The 22,719-nt window shown below is 36.7% G+C and overlaps 1 protein-coding gene across 1 annotated transcript in view; it reads right to left on the bottom strand.

The window, feature by feature from the left end:
- Positions 1-1,165: 1,165 nt before the first annotated feature.
- Positions 1,166-22,719, bottom strand: part of LOC144615193 (EF-hand calcium-binding domain-containing protein 13-like) — a 23,733-nt gene continuing 2,179 nt past the window's right edge. Inside the window, exons 3-10 of the mRNA XM_078442065.2 lie at positions 21,241-21,384; positions 20,595-20,666; positions 16,643-16,792; positions 15,073-15,123; positions 11,290-11,433; positions 9,423-9,494; positions 5,142-5,285; positions 1,166-1,239 (exon numbers count right to left, since the gene is read on the bottom strand). Of these exons, the coding sequence (XP_078298191.2) occupies positions 1,202-1,239; positions 5,142-5,285; positions 9,423-9,494; positions 11,290-11,433; positions 15,073-15,123; positions 16,643-16,792; positions 20,595-20,666; positions 21,241-21,384 (815 nt within the window). The 3' untranslated portion in view covers positions 1,166-1,201. The remainder of the gene's footprint in view (positions 1,240-5,141; positions 5,286-9,422; positions 9,495-11,289; positions 11,434-15,072; positions 15,124-16,642; positions 16,793-20,594; positions 20,667-21,240; positions 21,385-22,719) is intronic.

Below are 22,719 nucleotides of genomic sequence, written 5' to 3'. Positions count from 1 at the left end.
TGACTTATCTCACTTAGCATAATCCAGTCTGGTTCCATCCACATTGTTGCAAATGGCAAGATTTCATTCTTTTGATGGCTGAGTAATATTCCATTACATATACATATACATACACCATAACTTCTTTATTCATTCATCAATCCATGGACATTTGGGTTTTTCCCATAATTTGGCAATTGTTGACAATGCTGCTATAAACATCAGGGTGCATGTGGCCCTTCAAATTAGTATTTGTATACCTTTTGTGTAAATACCTAGTAGTGAAATTGCTGGGTCATAGGGTAGTTCCATTTTTAACTTTTTGAGGAAACTCCATATTGTCTTCCACAGTGGCTGCACCAATTTGCATTCTAAAAATTATTTTCTCATTGTTTATAATATTCTAATAAATTCAGGTCAGATATACCTAGTGAATAATCTCAGAGAACAGTATATAATCTAATATTTTTCTAGCACTATCAAAGTAAAACCACCCATAACTTTGAGTTTGGGGTAAATTTAGCAGTCTTTGCCATATAATTCAAACACAAGTTATATAAACTAATACTGTATTGTTTTATCTTTAAAAAAATTTAATGTTTGTTTATTTTTGAGAAAGAGAGAGACAGGGAAACCGAGAGCGAGTGGGGGAGGAGCAGTGAGGGAGGGAGACACAGAATCCGAAGCAGGCTCCAGGCTCTGAGCTGTCAGCACAGACCCTGATGGGGGGCTCCAACTCACAGACCACAAGATCATGACCTGAGCCGAAGTCTGACGCTTAAACAACTGAGCCACCAAGGTGCCCCTATATTGTTTTATCTTTATATTGTTTCTTACTTACCTGTGCTTTATCTAATCCTGTGTGTTTTTTAAAAGATGTTTTAAAAAACATCTTTTTTTTGAAAACATCTTTGTTTGTTTGTTTGTTTACTATTTTAGGGAGAGAGAGAGCACAAGCTGGGGAGAAGGATGAAGGGAGAGAGGAAATCTTAAGCAGGCTTCATACTCAGCGCGAATGGATGCAGGTTGAGCCCATGACCCTGGAATCATGACCTGAGCCGAAGTCAAGAGTCAGTTGCTCAACCAACTGAGTGACACAGACGCCCCAATCCTGTGTTGTTTTAACATGAAAACCACTGCCTGTCCTTCCACACAGAGCCAGTAGATACATATTAAGTGGAACTCACCTGAGGCTTTAGGCATGTTCAATGTATCACAGAACTTAATAAAAAAATTCTTCAAAGGTAATCTTGCCATTTTCTGTAATGCAAAGTAAAATGTAGATGAAGGAATTACTGCTTCTGAATTAATCTGTCAGCAGTTAATAGTCAAGTTATAACAAAGGTGAAAAGCCCGGGGGTCAGCCTGTACTGTTCCTTCTTCCTTAACTTCTGCATACATATGATTATCAATTTCTATTCAATTATTTCCAAATACTGCTTGAATATATCACTATATTAGTTAATGCCTATGCTATTACAATAGCATTGCTAAAAATCTATCGCATCAGTCTCATTTCTCTCCATTTATTTTAAACAATGCAGCAAGAGAGGTCTTTCTCTTTAAAAAAAAAATCTGGTTACTCCTCTGAATAAAACCCTTCAGTAGCTCCTACTTGTCCAAAAACTACAAAAGCAAAACAAAACAAACACACGGTGGGCAGGCAAAGAGGCTATAGGCCAATATTCCTTACAAATGTGTTAACATCTAAGTGAAATTCTAGAAAATAGGGTTTAGCAGTATAAGCAGAAACTAAAGTTCTAGATACCTTTAGGACATGCATTTTCACTGAGGGTGATAGGCTTTCAGGAAGGAAAACAGGTTCTTGGAGGGGAAAAAATCTTAGCCATTACAATGGTTTGTGGCCACAGTACATAAGCAAATATTTATTTTTGGCATTAAACATTCATAGCGTGTGGGATGGTGAAAAAGACAAAAATGTCTAAAAAGTCTCCTTAGGGGAGTGATATTTTTTTTTAAAGGTTAAGAAACACTACTTTTAGGATAATGGTAACCACCTAAATTTACTCTGGAGAAATCTAAGAAAAAGGCTTAGAAATCCATAGGACCAAAGATGGCATCTTGATGTGGAACTCAGTGCATAGAATTTGGTGGTGAAGGAAAAGAAAGAAGCAGTTAAAGATGAAGTCCCTACTAAACAGTATCAAAATGTCAGAAGGCTCACTACCCCCACCTCCCACCCTCTGCCCCAAAGGTGCCATTAAAGTAAACGGACTTCATTTACTTCAGTAGAAACTGAAGACAGAGCTCCACACTGAATGTGCCACCCAACACCCTCAACTCTTTCAACAAATCAGGATAGAAATGGACAAAGGAAGATCTGAGATGGGAGCCAACAACTCAGAAAATAGACTGTGTAGAAAGACCAAGTCAGCTCCAAAATAAAGACTCAAGTAAAGTAAAGGTACACAAGGTAGAATGGATATGACAAACTATAGTAAGGGACATAAAGGATAGACATGAAAAGAACCAAAAGGAAAAAAAAAAAAAAAAAAGGAGGGGGAGAGAGAAAAGGAAGAAAAAAAAAAAAACCCAATGCAAAAAAAAAAAAAAAAAAAAAAAAAAAAAAGTAGAAAAGTTTACAGCAGAAGTGACAGAGCCCAGAAATAAACCCCACATATGCTCAACTAATATTTGACGAGGCAGCCAAGAACATTCAATGGAGAAAGGATGGTCTCTTCAACAAATGGTGTTGGGAAACTGAATAACCACTTGGGATACTCCCCAAAATTACCTCAAAATGAATTAAAGATTTAATTGTAAGATCTGATACTGTAAAGAAAACATAAGGAAACAGCTTTCAGACATTGGTCTTGGCAATGATTTTTTGGACATGACACCAAAAGCACAAACAACAAAAGCAGAAATCAACAAGTAGAACTAGATGCCATTTAAGATTTTTCTTTTTTTTAATGTTTATTTATTTGTGAGAGAGAAAGACACAGAGCATGAGCAGGGAGGGGCAGAGAGAGAGGGAGACACAGAAACTGAAGCAAGCTCCAAGCTGTCAGCACAGAGCCCGACATGGTGCTTGAACTCAAGAATCATGAGATCAAGACCTGATGTCGAAAGCTTAACTGGCTGTAGTCGGACGCTTAACCGACTGAGCCACCCAGGCACCCCAGAACTACATTCAACTTAAAAACTTTTGTACAGCAAAAGAAACAATTGGCAAAATGAAAAGGCAACCTACAGAATGAGAGAAAATATTTGCAAACCATATATCTGATAAAGGATTATTATCCAAAATATATAACAAAGAATTCACACAGCTCAATAACAAACAAGCAAATGAACTATTTTAAAAATGGGCAGAGCAATAGAATAGGCATTTTCCCAAAGAAGACATCCAAATGACCAACAGGTGCATGAAAAGGTGTTCAACATCACTAACCATCAGGGAAATGCAAATCATAACCACAATGAGATATTGCTCAAACCCGTTAGAATGGCTATCATCAAGAAGACCGGAGATAAGGATTTGTGATGATGTGGAGAATGGGAACCCTCATACACTGTTGGTGGCAATGTAGATTGGTGCAGCCACTATGGACAATAGTATAGAAATTCCCCTCAAAATTAAAAATAGAACTACGATATGAACCATCAATTCCCCTTACAAGTGTATATTCAAAGGAAACGAAAACAGGATCTTGAAGACATACTCCTGTGTCTATTTCAGCATTATTCACAATAGCTAAAATATGGAAACAATCTAAGTGCTCATCAACAGATGAATAAACAGAGGTAGTGTGAAAATAGACAACAGAGTATTTTTCAGCCATGAGAAAGAGAGAAATCCTGTCATTTGCAACAAGATGGTAGGATCTTGAAGTCCTTATGCTTAGAGGAGATAAGCCAAAGACAAATGTTGTATATATCGCTAATATGTGGAATCTAAAAAAGCCGATCTCACAGAAAGAGAGCAGAATGGTGGTTACCAAGGACTTAGGGGGTGGGGTGATTGGGGAGATACTGTTAAAAAGTACAAATTTGCAGTTAAAATGAATAAATTCTGGAAATCTAATGCTGTGCTGATCTAATACTGTATTACATAATTGAAAGTTGCTAAGAGACTAGATCTTAAATGTTCTCACCACAAAAAAAGAAATTGTGATAATTACGTGATGTGATAGAGGTGTTAGATAACATTACAGTGATAATTATATTGCAATATATAAATGTATCAAATCAACACATTGGACACTCTAAACTTACATAATGTTATTATATGCCCATTATATCTCAATTTTACAAAAAGGAAAAGAAAAACTCTGTGGAGGTGGAGTGGGGGGAAAAAAAAGCTCTAAGTCACTAATATTGAGGATGAAAATGAAGGTATCATTACAGATGAAGCAGAAATCAAAAAAGATAAAAAGCAGATGTCAAGGACAACTTTATCCAATACATTTGAAAAGTCAGATGAAGTGGACAAATTCCTATAAAGACACAGCCTGCCAAAATTGACAGGAAAATAGAATATTTTCTTGGTAATACCATACAATTTCAGAAATTAAATCAATAGTCCAGAATTTTTCCATAAATAAAACTCTAGGCCCATAAGGCTTCACCTGTGAGTTCTGCTTAACATTTGAGGAAGAAAAAAAATCTCTTACAGAGAATAGGAAAGTAAAGAATATTCCCCAACTCTTTTGAAAACGTAACAAAAATGATATTCAACAATACCAGTCATTAAAATAACGCAGTTATTTTGTACATTTATAAACATCTGCTTCCTTGAGCCAATGCCGCAGGCAACACCCCCTGAGGTATTCCTGGATATCAGCATAGTTTACCTTCCAAAGGGTTAACACGTGGCGAAGGGCCTCACGGACTCTGTTGTACTCTGTGCATGGCATTCTGACTGAATACTGCCCGTGCCAGTCAGTTCACAAAGTGACCTCATCTCCCAAGTACCACCACCCACAGGGATAAAGTAGGCCCAGACTCACCCATCTGTTCAGTTTCACAGAGCTCAGGCTTGGCACACTATGGTGGCACTGGTGCTCACCAGTCATCTCACTGCAGCGCCCCCCCCCCCCCCCCAGGGTGCCCTCCATTGCTGTATATCCCATCCATACATCTCCCATCCCCACTGGTAGATGATGGCCTTTACAACTAGATGCATTCAGACTACTAACCATGTTCAGGTCCATGTCTTAATACTTCATCAAGTAAAACATTAGCTGCATGAAAGTCATTGTTCATCAATAATGCCTTGAGGCTAGAGACATCAATTAGATCATTCTGGAGAATTTGAATAGTAATGAAGAGTAGCTGTGTAACTGAGAAAAAAAAAAAAAGAGCAAAAACGTGCTTCAACAGCAGAAATAAGAGTACATTGTTCACTTTCACTTAATGGGCTTGAGTTGCATAAAAGAACTTTACATGAAATTACTAGTAGTTTTAAAAACCATTGTGTAGGGGCGCCTGGGTGGCGCAGTCGGTTAAGCGTCCGACTTCAGCCAGGTCACGATCTCGCGGTCCGTGAGTTCGAGCCCCGCGTCAGGCTCTGGGCTGATGGCTCGGAGCCTGGAGCCTGTTTCTGATTCTGTGTCTCCCTCTCTCTCTGCCCCTCCCCCGTTCATGCTCTGTCTCTCTCTGTCCCAAAAATAAATAAAAAATGTTGAAAAAAAAAAAAAAAAAAAAACCATTGTGTATTGTAACAGCTAGCAGTTACTGAACACTAAGTGCTGGAGACTCTTCTGAGTACTTCTACTTTACCTACTTAAGTCTATTATTACCTATAATAATTCCAAGATAGGCATTATTATCCCCATTTTTCAGATGAAGGAATTGAGGTTAGTGAGATTTAAAAAAAAAATTTAATGTTTATTTATTTTTGAGAGAGACAGACAGACAGACAGACCACGAGCGGGGAAGGGTCAGAGAGAGACAAAGATGCAGAATCTGAAGCAGGCTCCGGGTTCGGAGCTGTCAGCACAGACTCCAACGTGGGGCTCAAACTCACTAACCGCGAAATCATGACCTGAGCTGAAGTTGGGCGCTTAACCAACTGAGCCACCCAGGCGCCCCGAGGTTTGTGAGGTTAAGTGATTTACTAAAGAATACACTGGTATTAAGTGGCAGGGCCAGGATTCAAATCCAGGCACGATATTTCCAAAGCCCATGCTCTTAACTACTGTGCCTTTCAAGTAGACGTATGTAACTGGTCAACCATGATGCCTACAGCTACATAATACTTCATATGTGGACCCTGAAATAATTGTGAAGCATTACAAAGAAGTTTACATCAAAACTTTATTGCCTTATTTCACTTAAAGTTATGTTACAGAGACAAAATAAGAAGAAGAAGAAGGTGCTGTTTCTGTAAGTCGTGCTCTTTATATTTATCTTATAGCCCCACAAATCTTGACAGCCTTGGTCACTTTCCAATGCCTTCAAACAGTTGTGGTTGTTGATGCTGTTTAATTTAATCCACATTTTACTAGCTGTTCTCAGCAGGAGGGTTGGTTTCACATAAGCTACTCCATCATAGTCAGAAGTAGAACCAGGTAACTCAAGCTTTATAGGTAAATTTGATGCCCTGCTCTGGTTGAAAATTACTGTTTAGGTTATTACTTTACTACAAAGCTATAGTGATTAAGACCATGTGGCATAAGAATAAATAAAAATCAATGGAATGGAACTGGGAGTCTAGAAATAAATCCATACATTTCTGATCAATTGATTTTTTACAAGGATGGCAAAACCATTTATTTAAGGGGGAAAAGAATGATCTTGTCAACAAATGATGCTGGGGTAACTGGCTATCTGCATGCCAAAGAATTAAAGTGGACTCCCATCTCACACCACATACAAACATTAACTCAAAATGAATCAAAGATTGAAATTAAAAGGCTAAAACTATAAAATTCTTAGAAGAAAACATTAGTATAAATCTTAATGATCTTGGATTATGTTTAGACATGATATCAAAAGAAGTGACAAAAGAAAATATAAACTGGATTTCACCCAATTTAAAAACGTTTGTGCTTCAAAGGACACCACCAAGAAAGCGAAAAGACCCATAAAATTAGAGAAAAGATTTGCAAATCATCTATCTGATAAAGCTATAGTATCCAGGACATAAGAACCCTAACAACGTGACAAATAACCCAATTTTAAAATAAGCAAAGGGTACATATCTCTAAATGGCCAGTAAACACATGTAAAGATGTTCAAAGTTATTAGCCATCAGAAAAATGCAAAACAAAACCACGGTGAGATACTTGTGAGACTAGGCTAGAATAAAAAAGACAGACAATGTAACAAGTACTGACAAGGATTTAAAAACTTTTTTTTTATTTTTTAATGTTTTTATTTATTTTTGAGACAGAGACAGAGCATGAACGGGGGAGGGGCAGAGAGAGAGAGGGAGACACAGAATCGGAAGCAGGCTCCAGGCTCTGAGCCATCAGCCCAGAGCCTGACGCGGGGCTTGAACTCACGGACCGCGAGATCATGACCTGAGCCGAAGTCGGACGCTTAACAACTGAGCCACCCAGGCACCCCAGTACTGACAAGGATTTAAAGAAATGTACAATGCTGTTGGGAATGTAAAATGGGGCAGCTGCTTTGGAAAATGTTCCAGCAGCTCCTCAAGTTGAATGTAAAGTTACCACGTGACCCAGCAGTTCCATTCCTAGGTAGGTACCTGAGAGAAATGTAAATGTACGTCCACACAAAAACCTGTACTCAAAAAAATGTACACATGTTCATAACAGCATTATTCTTAGTGGCCAAAAAAGGGAAACAACCCAAATGTCTATGAACTGATAAATGGCCAAAGAAAATGTGGTATAACCACAGAATATTATTCTACCACGAAAAGGAATAAAGTACTCATTTATGTTATAATGCAGGTGAACCTTAAAAACAGTATGCTGGGGCGCCTGGGTGGCTCAGTCGGTTGAGCGGCCGACTTCAGCTCAGGTCATGATCTCATGGTTTCGTGGGTTCGAGCCCCATATCGTGCTGACAGCTCAGAGCCTGGAGCCTGCTTCAGATTCTGTGTCTCCCTCTCTCTCTGTCCCTTCCTCGCTCTCTCTCTCTCAAAAATAAACATTAAAAATTAAAAAAAAAAAACAAACAACAGTATGCCAAATGAAAGAAGCCAGACACAAAAAGCCACAAATTATATAATTCTAGTTATATGATGTTCAAAAATCAACACAGATAGAAAGCAGACTAGTGGTTGTCAGTGGCTGGGGAGAGTGGGGAAATAAGCACTACAGGGTACAGGGGTTTTTTTGACGTGATGAAAATGTCCCAGAATTAGAGTGTGATGGTTGCACAACTTTGTGAATATACCAAAAACCACTGAATTGAACACCTTAAAAGGATGAGATTTGGGGCTCCTGGGTGGCTCAGTCGGTTAAGCAGCCGACTTCGGCTCAGGTCATGATCTCGCGGTCCGTGAGTTCGAGCCCTGCATCAGGCTCTGTGCTGACCGCTCAGAGCCTGGAGCCTGTTTCAGATTCTGTGTCTCCCTCTCTCTCTGACCCTCCCCCGTTCATGCTGTCTCTCCCTGTCTCAAAAATAAACATTAAAAAATTTTTTTTTTTAAAAAAAGGATGAGATTTTATGGTACGTGATTTATATCTCAGTAAAAATGTACATTTGATAAATAATGCCATTGATTATAAAGGTGTTCTAATTTTAGAGATATTCAAACGTGAAGAAAAAAAGACATTTGTTTCCCCAACGCATTTAGAAATACATTGTTGGCAGGGGTGTCTGCATTTGCGGAGAGTTCTTTGGTAGGTGTTCTCTGTAGACATGGGCGTTTAGGGAAAGATGCTGGTGTTGAAATGGTTTCCCTAATTTCAAGGAGCACGAGAGGAACTTTGGGGACAAAGACCAAGCAATTGTCTTTATGCAGCAGGGGCAAAATGATGTGGTTAGGCCACAGAAATGACATGGTAGTAAGAATGATACAGGGATTAATGGCCCAAGCATTTAAAGAAACTAGATAGATGAAGCTAAGATTTCTATAAATGAAATCAATGGCCAGTCCATTTGGGTAAACCTGAAAACTCCAAAGGCCTGTCTTGAGACAGCACAGAGGGTAGTGGTCCTTCACCCAATTTCCACACCTGATTTAATTCATAGATCCAGAACCCCTTGAGTGAAGAAAAATTTATCTCCTCTTGAGGAAGGACTTTATATTAACAGCAAAGGTATTTACTGTGTATCTTCTTCAACCCTGTTTTATTTCTTTTCCCTCCTTTATAACTTTGTCCCATTTTCACTTGTTTTTTTTTTTTTTTTTTTTATATCGCATAAGCTGCTTGAAATCCTTTTTGACACTATAGAGACTACAAATTAAACACTTGAAATCCATTTAGTGATTTTTTTTAAATGTGATTTCATTATCTTTATTTTACAGTCACTTCTTTAAACTGGAAGTATTCACTTACCTACGGACTCTTTGAAAGGTGGACTTCCTTTAATTCTTTCAAAGAAATCTTTTAAATTCACCTCATTATTATCTGGAAATATCAAAATCAAGCATATTGTCATTAAAACCCTGATACTCAGTCAGTACACAAAATAAAGGCTCTGATTAACAATACCTAAAATCTCATTCTACCTTATTTTCTCTCTCAAATGGCTGAAACTATTTCAATGTAATTTTTCATACTTTCAGGAACCACACCTATTGATCAGTTAATGATATTAATAGTTCACTTTTTTTGACTTCTTACTCAAAAGTAAGAACTTAAAATAACTTTTGAGTTCCTTATGTATACTAAGTATCCTTTTATGATGCTTCACATTTATTAACTAAAATATGCACAAGAATTCATTCTATAACATGCTTGATGTGCCTATCCTTAAAAGATGAAAGCAAAGAGAAATTAAATAACTTGTCTAGGTCACAAGAGCCAGAAAGTGCTCGAGGCTGTATTTGAACTAAGGCAGTCTAAGGCCAGAGGTGACAATGTTAACTATTGGGACACACACACACACACACACACACACACACACACACACAGGAAATAAAATGCAGTAATGTAACCACAGCAGAAAATATAGGGCTATACCTACAATGAAAAGACTTTAACTTATAACAAAATGGCAAGCTGGGTAGCACAGGAATGATTACAAATTCCTAAAGATGCTGTATGAAATACTTTATTCTATAAATGCATTATCAAGTTGTATGAAAAGGAAATAATAAAACGTTAAGTGGGCACAGAGATCCAGAGGGGAAAACCAAGTGAATACTAAGCCTACAGCTATTTGGGGATACATATTAGATCCAAAAGCAGCAAGGTGCTTGATTTAAATGTTCATGCATATTCATAAAAGAAATCTTGGGTCCTGCTACACGGAGAGTTTGAATTTAGATACCAAATGAAACTGGGATGCTTAAAGAATTTCAATCCAGTGAAAGGGAGATTAAAATATTATATTCACTGACCCATGTAAACACCAGGGTGACCTAAATCTTCCCAATTTTGAGAGGCAGTGGGTAAAAAAGATCACCTGTGAAAAATCTCCTGCAACTCATGTGGGCTTAGGGTCTAAATTTATACCACTCTCATGATATGAAAAACTCCAGGTCAAAACATAAAAATTGATTGAGGTCAATAATAATCTATGGCAAAAGCAATAACCAATCAATGCTGGGGAGGTACTCTTAAACCTAAGACATGCTCATGGGATTCCCATAGAAAAAACAAGCTGGTTAAGATAAACCCCAAATAAAAAGCCACCTAAAACTGGTAAAACTCACCAGCTTCTAGAAGTATTCCCACACGATTTGACACTTAAGAGTGGATGTAAATAGGAAAGGAGATCAAGTTCACAATACATGAAGTCAAAGATGGAAAACAAAGATAAATATGTGACCACTTGGAAACAATGATCAAGACTAAATAATTATTCTTCTGAGATGTAATGAAACCTTGGGTATTTCCTTTGGTTAAAAAAGCAGAATGGGACAAGCAAAATAAAAGGTGAAATTGGGTCTCCTCTGAAGAAAGACTGCAGATCAAAATGAAGCTGCTGATGTCATGTCTTTGTTTTATTACATAATGGTATTTTCCCACCCATGCTTACAAGAAATGAATGCTAATTATCTAAATAAGCATATGTAGAGTATGAACAGATAGATACGGTCAGTAAATAAATTAGCAGACTATTTTGGCTCTAATTTATATCAACCTAGGCCTCACTGCGACTGCCTTTAGCATTTTACCTCCATATAAAACACTCTAAAACTGGTTCCTATAAACAGGAAAAAATGAGCAGAATCTCAAGCCAAAAAAAAATGCTCACCACCGATGTCACAATATTTAAGGGCTTCACTGACGTCCTCCTCAGCTAAATTAACATTCAAACTTTTCAGGGCATGCTCCAAGTTACGTATGCCAATCTTGCCATTATCAACACTTGTCAAGATATAAGCAGCTTCTTTAACTGCTACAAAGATAAATAAATATATATAAGATACTATTATTTTAAAAAATGCAAAATAGTTTGCCCAGAGTCCACTATAGGTGAACTCTCAATTTAAGTATATATATTTAACTAAAATCTCTGCAGAAAAAAAGCAAAGTATTTTCTACTTGTAACTGACAACCTATTTATTTCAAGCAGCATTTAAAAAAATTAAGGGCGCCTAGGTGGCTCAGTCGGTTAGGCATCCAACTTCAGCTCAGGTCATGATCTCATGGTTCCTGGGTTTAAGCCCCGCATTGGGCTCTGGGCTGAAAACTCAGAGCCTAGAGCCTGCTTCAGATTCTGTGTCTCTCTTTCTGCCCCTCTTCCACTTGTCCTCTCTCCCTCTCTCTCTCTCTCTCTCTCTGTCTCTTAAAACTAAACATTTTAAGAAAAGAAAAAATTAAACCAAAAAATTATATGCAGAATATGATGGGTTACCTGAATCCACTCATCCATTAAATACTGAGTAAGCTGTGACCCTTTCTTAAATAATAGTAACATCCTGTACATGTAGATCTAAAGACTTCTATCAACTGATGAAATAAACGAAAAAAAAATGCTAAAATTTGAGATTAAAGCTCTTGATCTCCAGGGCCACTACCAGTCTATATTGTGCTTTTGTGTGAATTGAAAAAAGGCACCCCTCTCTATGTATCAATTACAAAGAGGCATACCTTCCTCTAGGTAGCTGCAATCTAGCATTGGTGGTCCTAGCCTGGAGAGCACAGTGGAATGTAGAATGCATTTCAGTCTCTACTTGTACCCTCTCAACCAGGCATCTTTGTGCAAGCACAACCCATACAACCAAATGTAGTCCTGTTGATACCACACCAATTTAAAATATAAAACATGATCATTACTGGGAGTTTCAATTTTTTGTCAATACCATTTCTCACCCCATTTCTCTCTCAACCCCAAAACGAGTTGTCATGTATGTTTCCACAGTCCGAAAATCGTTGCATTATACTAACAGATCTAAACCTTCAGTTGGAAAGAATACCATAATACCATTTTAGACCTATATTCATTTTTACTAACATTTATTTTATAGCTACTAAGACCAACAATGAAAATTTCAGCCCTCTTAAAGAGTTTCCTTTAAATTCCTTGAAGACAGGGACTGAATTTGTCATGTCTGTAAATAAAATTATAATACATTATATAGTTGGTACTATGAGAAAAATGTGTGCCAGATATGAGCACTGAGCACTCAGATATAAAGCACTGAGACAGTTCACCTAACCTATAACTCTGAAAAGTCTTATGGGTTGAGGAGTGATGTTTGAGCTGAGTTTGGGGGGAAAATGTGAATTTGTTTGACAGAAAATATACAGAAAGGAAACAGCACATGCAAATATACGGAACCAAAAGCACATGGAAGATATGGAACCAATTTAAATTATAATAAGTAATATGGTTACAGAATAAATACAAATGCAGAAGTGATGAGAGATGAGGCTAATGAGATAAGAAGACAGATTTATTGTCATTCTTTAATTCCATAAATATTCACAATTATATAAGTCAATAATATAAAAGATTTGAAACAATGCCTAGCACAGTAAATATCATCTAATATTAGCTATTAAATTAGCTATTAATAAGGGGCTTCTGAAAGCCAAAATTGTGCTAGGATCTGGAGAAACAATGCTAGGACTTGTAGCAAAATGGAAACATGGTTCTTGGCCCAATGATGCTTCCAGGCACGTAAGAAAAAGAATCATTAACCAAATAATCAAAAATATGACTAGAAAACAACCAGATTTTAACATGGGCAGAAGACCTAAATAGACATTTTTCTGAAGAAGACATACAGATGGCCAACAGACACACGAAAAGATATTCATCACCAATCTCAGGGAAATGCAAATCAAAATAACAATGAGATATCACCTTACACGTGTCAGAATGACTAAAATCAAAAACATAAGAAGTAACAAGTGCTGGCGAGGACGTGGAGAAAAAGCAGCCCTTGTGCAATGTTGGTGGAATGTAAATTGGTACAGCTGATGTGGAAACAGTATGGAGGTTCCTCAAAAAGTAAAAACAGAAATACTATTTGACCCAATAATTCCACTACTGGGTATTTACCCAAAGAGAACAAAAACACTAACTCAAAAAGGTATATGCACCCCTATATGTTTATTGCAGCATTATTTACAACAGCCATGATATGGAAGTATCTCAACTATCTATCAATAGGTGAATGAATAAAGATGTGGTATATTATGGAATTTGACAAAACCATGGAAAAGAATGAGATTTTTTTTGCCATTTGCAACAACATGGATGGACCTAGAGGGTATTATACTAAGTGAAATATGTCAGACTGAGAAAGACAAACACCATATGATTGCACTCATATGTGGAATCTAAAAAACAAATAAAAAAAAGAAAAGCAAAATCAGACCTATAAATACAGGAACAAACTGATGGTGGCCGGAGAGAAAGGGGGATAATGGGTAAAAGGGGTAAAGGAGAGTAGGAGATACAGGTTTCCAGGAATGTAATGACTATGTCATGGGAATAAAAGGCACAGGAAAGGGAATATAGTCAGTGATATTGTAATATTGTTGTATGGTGACAAATAGCTATGTTTGTGGTGAGCATAGCAAAATGTATAGAGAATCACTACACCTGAAACGAATATAACATTGTGTGTCCACCGTACTCAAATAAAAAAAGTTTAATGAGAAATTATATTATTTTGGTCTTAATGAATTAAGATAATTCAAAGTTCTCTAATATTTTTGCTACTTTTTTTCCTAAGTAAGCTCTACACCCAACATGGGGCTTGAACTCATGACCCTGAGGTCAAGAGTTGCATGTTCTACCAACTGAACCAGTCAGATGCTCCTACTTTTGTCACTATATAAGCTAAAATATATTGAGCATTTCTAGTGTCATTTAAAAAAATATTAATGGGTATTTATAGTATGAAGTAAATGCTATGAAAAAGACATAGTTTAATGAAAGCTTATAATAAAAGAAGCTGACCTCGACTAGCAGATAATGACAGGCTCCCTAGAGGAAATTGACATTCATTCAATTTTTTTTTTAATGTCTATTTTTGAGACAGAGAAGGAGACACAGAATCTGAAGCAGGCTCCGTGCTCTGAGCTGTCAGCACAAAGCTCAGCACAGGGCTCAAACTCACAGACTACGACATCATGACCTGAGCCAAAGTGAGACACTTAACCAACTGAGTCACCCAGGCACCCCATCACTCATTTGAAAGATGAGTAAACATTAACTAGGCAAAGAGTGTCAGGGAAAACTATTCCAGGGAACAAAATACGCAAAAGCTTTGTAGTTGGAGTTCTAAGGAAATGAAAGAAAGCCATTGTACTTGAAAATGCAGAAAGCAAGGGTAATGGTACAAAATTATACCAGAGAGCTAGGACATGCAGGATTTTGATCTTTAACAACAATGAAAAATGTTTAAAGAGTTGAAAATAGGGGGACATCACACAATCAGATTACTTTTTTGAAAAAAAAAAAATTACTCTGGCTGGAGTGGGAAGAATGGACTAGGAATCCATTGGCACCTGGCAATGATCCTAAAAAATAACTCCTTCATAGGGAATGCTTTCTTGTATACATATATAAAGTCCTTACCATCTGCTGTTGGTAGTTTCAGATTTGAAGACAAAGCCTCTTTCCTAAAGTCTGCAAATTTAAATAGAGAGATTATGCCATAAGGAACAGCATCCTGATTTTACCCAGTTTGGAAGAAAACCAATGGATAAATTACATACTTCATTTCTCAATAACATTTAGCATTGACCATCCCCTTCTTCTCAAAATCCTCCACTAGCTTCCAGAATAACGTTCTCTACTCATCTTCCTCTTACTTCTTAGACTCCATGGATTCGTCAAGCTCCACCAAGCTTCTTAAATGTGGCTGAGATTCTAATGTTACAAATGCTTCCTTTATCCCTAAGAGAACAGCTTAATCCCCAGGCTCATATATTCAATAAGGTGTTTAATTATTAGTCTGAATTGTCCTTTTTTAGTCCTGCCTGCCTACCTATCTATCTAATTCTGGAGCTTTTCCTAAGGACAAGGTGCAGTTATACGCTTCATCCTATACATTTTCTACACAAATGCAAATTGATACAGAGATCTATTTGAGGGACAAGTGATAGAAACAAAATATGTCCATTTGCATAGATGGACCACATCGCAGTTAGAGAGCAGTTTAGAATAACTCACAACTAGTACAGGTATTACCTTGAAGCAAAAGGAGGTTAGAATCAAGATACATTATATTTACATTAATTTTTAAAATGTGATCCAAGCAGGATTAAAAAAATATAACTAACCTATTAAAAAGTACTTTCAAAATAGTAGGTTTGGCAATTTTACAAGATAACTCTAAAACAGAATTTCTCAACCTGAGCAAAATTACATTTGGGGCCAGCTAATTATGTGGGGGAGTGCTGTCCTATACATTATAGGGTGGTTAGTAGCATCCCTCACCTCTACTCACCAGATCCCAGCATTCCTCCCCCATCAGTTTTGACAATCTAAACTGTCTTTGCAGATTGCCAGTTTTCCCTGAGACACAGATCTGATCTCATTTTTTAGCTGAAGTTAAATTTAAAGGCAGGGGATGGCTTTCCAAGTATTGATAAAACCCATCTGGGTATATCCCAGATAAGAATATGGATGGATCAGGTAAATTCTTTGTAAATAGAGCAAATAGCCAGATCAACACTTACACAGAATGTTATATAGACCAATGGTTTAATTGTTCAACAATAACTTGTATTTTTCAAAGAGCCTGTCACCTAAAAGAAAAAGAAAGCTAGACAACTATTAGGACCTCTCTAAAATTCATAAAAGGAAAGGGATTAACTTTGAAATGAAATTACTCTAGAAAGAAACATTTTAAAGCCATATGACAACGTATATAAATACTTTCAGACCAAGTTTACAATGCAGTCCAAGAGATCATCCAGGAATTTGATACTGTAATAACTAAATCTCCGTGAATATAGAATATAAGATATATCTCTAAATCTGATCTGTAGTAAATTGCATTTCAATACATTTACAGTAGTATTTAGGAACTAAGTATTAAGATTTAATTAATTAGTATTTGGTAAAATATTTTAAAACCTTGGATAAAATTTTAGAAGAAATTTTTATTACAAGTTGCTGGTTATCTGCTCAATCAACTCACCGTCGAGCAAGGAATCATCCAACACTTCTTGAAAACTATTATCAGTGAAATAAATTCTATTGGTGTTTCCAAGTACATCTGCATAGTTGTCCTTGCCAGACTGATCACTTTCTTCCATACATTCCAATGTACCGATGATGTCATTCAATACTACAAACACAGAGAATATACATGCAACATGTAATTCAGTCCATGGATCTAAATTTTTGGAACATAACAGTAAAACTGATGGATTCTTCCAGTTTTGCACTGTCCAAAATGGCAGCCACTACCCACATGTGGCCATTTAAAAAGGTAGAGCAATCCGTTCTCCACTATAGTTTTCTATAGCCCCTTATCTTTATTCTTAAAATTATTTTGTTAAAACTCTGGGTTCTGCGTGGGCTATTCCTTTATGAACAAAAAAGTATGCCAAAGTTTCTCTAGTGATTCTATTAACGAGCTCACCATTTCATAAAAAATACCCTCCATTCGTCACACCTGCTCCCAAACTCCAATCCTTCCCTTTCTACTTTCTTTCCCTACACCCCTTGCTCCTGTCAGCTCACTTTACCCAATTTAGAGAATCAGCAAAGCCTATTATGTTTAGCATGATAATATCAAACATCTGAACTAGGAAATCCATGACTGACCACCCCCCCCTTAATTAAAACAAACAAAAACCTCTTCACATTTCTAAAGTACATGTCTAAAAAAATAATCTTTCAGAATTCATTAAGAGAAATATATAATAAATTACTTTAAAATTAGCTAATTTATGTGAAAGTATAATTTAATATATTATGTTGTTCCATGAGTTAGTCATTAGTCATTGGTAAGAAGTTTCAAAAATAGGCCATGTGAGGAATGGTTGAAAGGAAATCTGAGTCCAGAGAAAAGATGATTCAACATAAAAGAAAGAAAATATAAGAGCTCTCCTCCCATCCCTGGAGGGCTACTGACGGGGAAGAGTCCAAATGTTAAGTTTGGGAATGGAATTATAAGGCAGGATTTCCATCAAATATGTGGAACAATTGACTAGTTCTACAGCTGTCCAAAAATTATGGAATGCGCTGCTTCAAAGAGTCATAAGGATTTCCAAGACAAACAGTAGGATGAGTGTCCCTTACGATTAGCCTGTCCCTGAAGCCCACTAATGTGTTTTTTTAATTTTTTTTTAATGTTTATTTCTGAGACAGAGAGAGACAGAGCATGAGTGGGAGAGGGGCAGAGAGAGAGGGAGACCCAGAATCTGAAGCAGACTCCAGGCTCTGAGCTGTCAGCACAGAGCCCGACACGGGGCTCGAACTCACAAACCGCGAGATCATGACCTGAGCCAAAGTCGGACGCTCAACCAACTGAGCCACCCAGGCACCCCTAATGCGGTTTTTAAATAAACATGTAAAAATCGAAAAAACTCCGTATCTAATTAACACAGAAACTATCAAATCCTCTACTATAGACCTCATTCTCTGACCACAGTAAACTAAAAATAAACAACAAAGAGAGGACAATAATGAAATTCAAATTCAAATTTAAAATTTTTAAATTCATTTAAAATTTTTCAAATAATTGCTTTAAAATTTAAGGTTTTTCTCTTAGGCAACTCTTACATCAAGGAGAAAATCAAAATACAACTGAATATGCTTAGAAAAAAACAAGAATAAAGACTTTGATAAACCAAAGTCTTACTGAAATGAAAATTGATAGTCTTAAACATTTATTTCTCAGTAAGAAGAAAAAAGTAAGTTCATAATTTAAACAACTTAGAAAAACTACAAAATGGACAAAAGGGAACAATAGAAAGGACATCCTAAAGATAAAAGCAGAATTTTTTTTTTACTACAAATAGAAACACTAAAGATAAATCTAAGATGTAGAGCTTTAAAAAGAGAGATAATTAAAAGATCTGCTAGGAAATCTAGAAGAAGATATATATATATATATATGTGTGTATATATGTGTGTATATATACACACATATATACACACACACACACACACACACAAATATATATATACAAATTTAAGAATGAGAAAATAACCAGACACAAAAAAATCAAAAGAATTATCACTGCATAGGATTGTACTAATATTCCCAAAAAACACTTGAATAAAATAAATTTCCTAGGAGAATAAAAATTACCAAAACTGACAAAATAAAACAGAGGATGGCAATAAGCAGTCCACCAAAATCAAAGTCAAAGATGAATAATAAACTAGAAAAAAAATGGCAATAGACAAGACAGAACATTAATGTCCCTTATATATAAAGAGCTATTTAAAAAAAAAAAAGAGCTATTTATAAATTCATATGAAAAAGACAATCTAATTAAAATAAAAGAAAAGCATATTCGACAATCATATGAAAAATGTTTTACCTCACTAGTCATTAAAGACATGCATATTAAAACAATAATAGAATTCTTTTACCAGCAGAATTTTCAATAAATAATATCCATTACTGATAAAAGTGTGAATTTTTACAAACTTTTTGGAGGATAATTAAGCAGTAGCTGTTAACATCTCACATCTGCATATATTTCAGTCTAGCAGTGTGACTTCTGAGGGTTTTATCCCCCAGGAGAACTTTATGCACATATATACATACAACAATGCTCATCAAAATGTTTCAGTGGTGAAAAATTGGCAAATTTTCAGATTTTTAATTGGCAAATATCATCAAAAGTGTTGTGGATAAAATGACAGTACATCCCCCAAATGGAATATTATTGCAGTCTTTAAAAAGAATGAGGTTGCGGGGCGCCTGGGTGGCGCAGTCGGTTAAGCGTCCGACTTCAGCCAGGTCACGATCTCGCGGTCCGTGAGTTCGAGCCCCGCGTCAGGCTCTGGGCTGATGGCTCGGAGCCTGGAGCCTGTTTCCGATTCTGTGTCTCCCTCTCTCTCTGCCCCTCCCCGGTTCATGCTGTCTCTCTCTGTCCCAAAAATAAATAAAAAAAAAGTTGAAAAAAAAAAAAAAAAGAATGAGGTTGTTTATGATACAATGGAACATGGAACAATATCTAAGATACACTGTTAATTTCTTTAAACCTGCAAGTCGTGGAATATTATGGACATGGTAATTTTATTTTAAATTTTTTTTTTAACGTTTTATTTATTTTTGAGACAGAGAGAGACAGCGCATGAACGGGGGAGGGGCAGAGAGAGAGGGAGACACAGAATCGGAAGCAGGCTCCAGGCTCTGAGCCATCAGCCCAGAGCCTGACGCGGGGCTCGAACTCACGGACCGCGAGATCGTGACCCGGGCTGAAGTCGGACGCTTAACCGACTGAGCCACCCGGGCGCCCCCATGGTAATTTTATTTTAATTAATTAATTATTAATTAATTGATTTATTTATTTAGAGAACAAGCAGGGGCAGAGAGAGAAGAAAACAGAGGATCTGAAGTGGGCTCTGTGCTGACAGCAGAGAGCCCAATGTGGGGCTTGAACTCACAAACCATGAGATCATAACCTGAGCCAAAATCAGACATTTAACCAACTGAGCCACCCAAGTGCGTCTAATTTTTAAATAATATCAGAATACACAAATATTCATAGATTCAAATAAAAAAGGCTAAAGGGATATTTACCACACTTTAACAGGGATATTTCCAGAAGGTGACATTACATGAGCCTTGCACTTTATATCTCTTACATTTCTGGTCACTAAATTTTTTTATAACAGTTTCAAAATTACCATTATTATATAATAAAATGTCCTTACTTTAGCTATTGGAAAACATCATAACCTTGTCATTTTCCCAATCTTTTCCATTCAAATACAAATTCTTAAATGAAAAACAAATGTAATCAAGTTTGCCATAACTGGAAGAGTTCAAATGTAGATGAAACAAACATTTGGCACAGATACTACAAAGAAGATCTGAGCACCAAATATAATGTTTGGCTACGTGACCTCTGAATGAGTCCTGTGTTGTTTGCCATTCAACAGTTTTACCATAAAGTTCTTACCAACAAAAGTGGAAAATTTCTGAGTGTCCTTCAAAGCCCTCATACAGTCTTTAACATTCACCACGTTGTCATCTGTAAGAGAGAGAGGGGAGGGGAACAGACAAGAATCCCTGGAAAACGTAATATTAAAAAGCTCATATGAAAATCAAAACCAGCATACAATTTCTTTACTTTACATACAAGATACTTGGGATTCATTTTCACCCACTGTGCCTTGCAATTAACCTTACAAGATTGTAGATATGCTAGTTCTGATTCTACCTGTAAGGCAACTAACCTACTAAGAAAGTTGTAAGTCCAATAACTTTACTTGGTACAAACCAGCAAAGCTAGGTTTTCTATTCACAGAGCTGGAATTTCCAAACTATGTGTTAGTCACTAAATCAAGATCTATCTAAAGAGAGTGGATACCAATGAGCCCACTCCCCCACAAAATTTCTACCTGCTTGCTAAGAGTATTCTCATTAACTGTAAAAAAGGACTTTAAAAGAAAGTCTCCTCTTTAAGGACATTTACAGCAATACAAGCAAATACCTATAGATATTAGCTCAAAGGAGCCCTATTCGCTTGAACAAAAACCTTGCACACTTTCTTCAGTTACTCCTACCCAAAACAAAAAAATGGATAATAATATTTAAATGCTTACCAGAAACAAGATCTGACTGAAGAATTTTCTCTACCTCTTCTTCAGGTGACTTAATCCCAATATTGCCTAGAAAGCTCTCCAAGTTCTTCCCAGATATCATGTCACCTTCAAGCCCATCAAGAGCTAAGACAATGTCTTGTAACTCTAGAAACAGAAAAAAGTGATTCGGTAATTGAACTAACCTCTGACTTAAAAAACAACAGTAGCCATCACTCAAGACTTTTGTCAGTGGTAGTCCATGATTTATGATCACCTCTTGAATAAGAAATCTCAGTGAAGAATCCAGCCCTCAGGAAATTCTAAGTCCAGCAAAACAATATGCTTGGTCTGCCATGTTTCTTTGGTGCTAATATAAAATTGGCACAACCAAAATGGTTGCTATGGCTGAATTTTTCACTGCAATGACACAAAGTAGTTATTTTAAACTAGAGCTCTAATGGTAGCAAACAAAATTAACTCATCCTGGTGGAAGTGAAATAGATTTCAGAATCATGAGAAATGTAAAATTGTAAACACAAGTATCACAAAGACTCACTCACCTTTTCTTTTCAATTCTACCAAGATCCAGTTGTACTCTGGCATCTGGAATTTTGCTTTATTTCCAGCCCTTTCAAAGGAGGCAGTGTTAAGTACATTCAAATCCTGGCTCCAGGATTTGTGACCTGAAACTATCTGACCTTGAGCAAATTATTACTATTTAACCCCTCTATCAAATTCAGTAGTCTTATATCTAAAATAATTTAATAATACTATCTACCTCACACAGTTAATATGGAGATTAAATATATGATGTATGAAAAACACTTAAAACAACATTAGGTATATAGCAAACACTAAGTGTCATATTAATAGCAATAAAGTTACTATTATTATTATTATTATTATTATTATTATTAAGCCTTCAGGAATAGCTGCAAACAGTAATCACAGCTTCTTAGTACCTTCGATCCCGCTTCACTTTCTGTCCCCCTAACATCTCAGCGAGGCAACTGCAAATGACAGTCACCTAAAAACCTGTATCAGCTCTGCTTGTTTTACCTAAAGCTTGGTTCCCTTTAAAATATGGTTTCTTTGCACAGACACCTTAAGAGGAGTCTGCTCATCCTCCCATGCTCCACATAGGACCAGGAAGCAGAGAAACACTCCTAAGATTCTGCTGTCTGGCTATTTTAGTTCCACCTTCAATCAAACCTATCCCTCCCCTGAGATTCAGGCCTGTCATTGACCTACACTACCCTCCGGACACCATCATCTACTGACTTTCTGATCACTCTTTCACCTTCTTGGAGGATCTTTGGTCACCCTGCTCATAATCCTCCCTCAGCCCCATTTCCCATTATCATCTGATGACAATAAGAATGACCTTGACCTCTCAACTCCAAAAACTTTCACTTCCTTTCCAAAGTCATCCAGATCAATGGCTATCCTTAATCCTCATCAATACCTAGAACTGCCTGCCCAACCTCTAAAATCTTCAAC

This window comes from Panthera onca (assembly GCF_046562875.1).
Source record: "Panthera onca isolate mPanOnc1 chromosome E1 unlocalized genomic scaffold, mPanOnc1 haplotype 2 h2.Chr16_ul_7, whole genome shotgun sequence".
Classification (NCBI taxonomy): Eukaryota; Metazoa; Chordata; class Mammalia; order Carnivora; family Felidae; genus Panthera; species Panthera onca.
The sequence above is the reverse complement of the archived record's forward strand: the minus strand, read 5'-3'. Positions and strand labels throughout refer to the sequence as shown.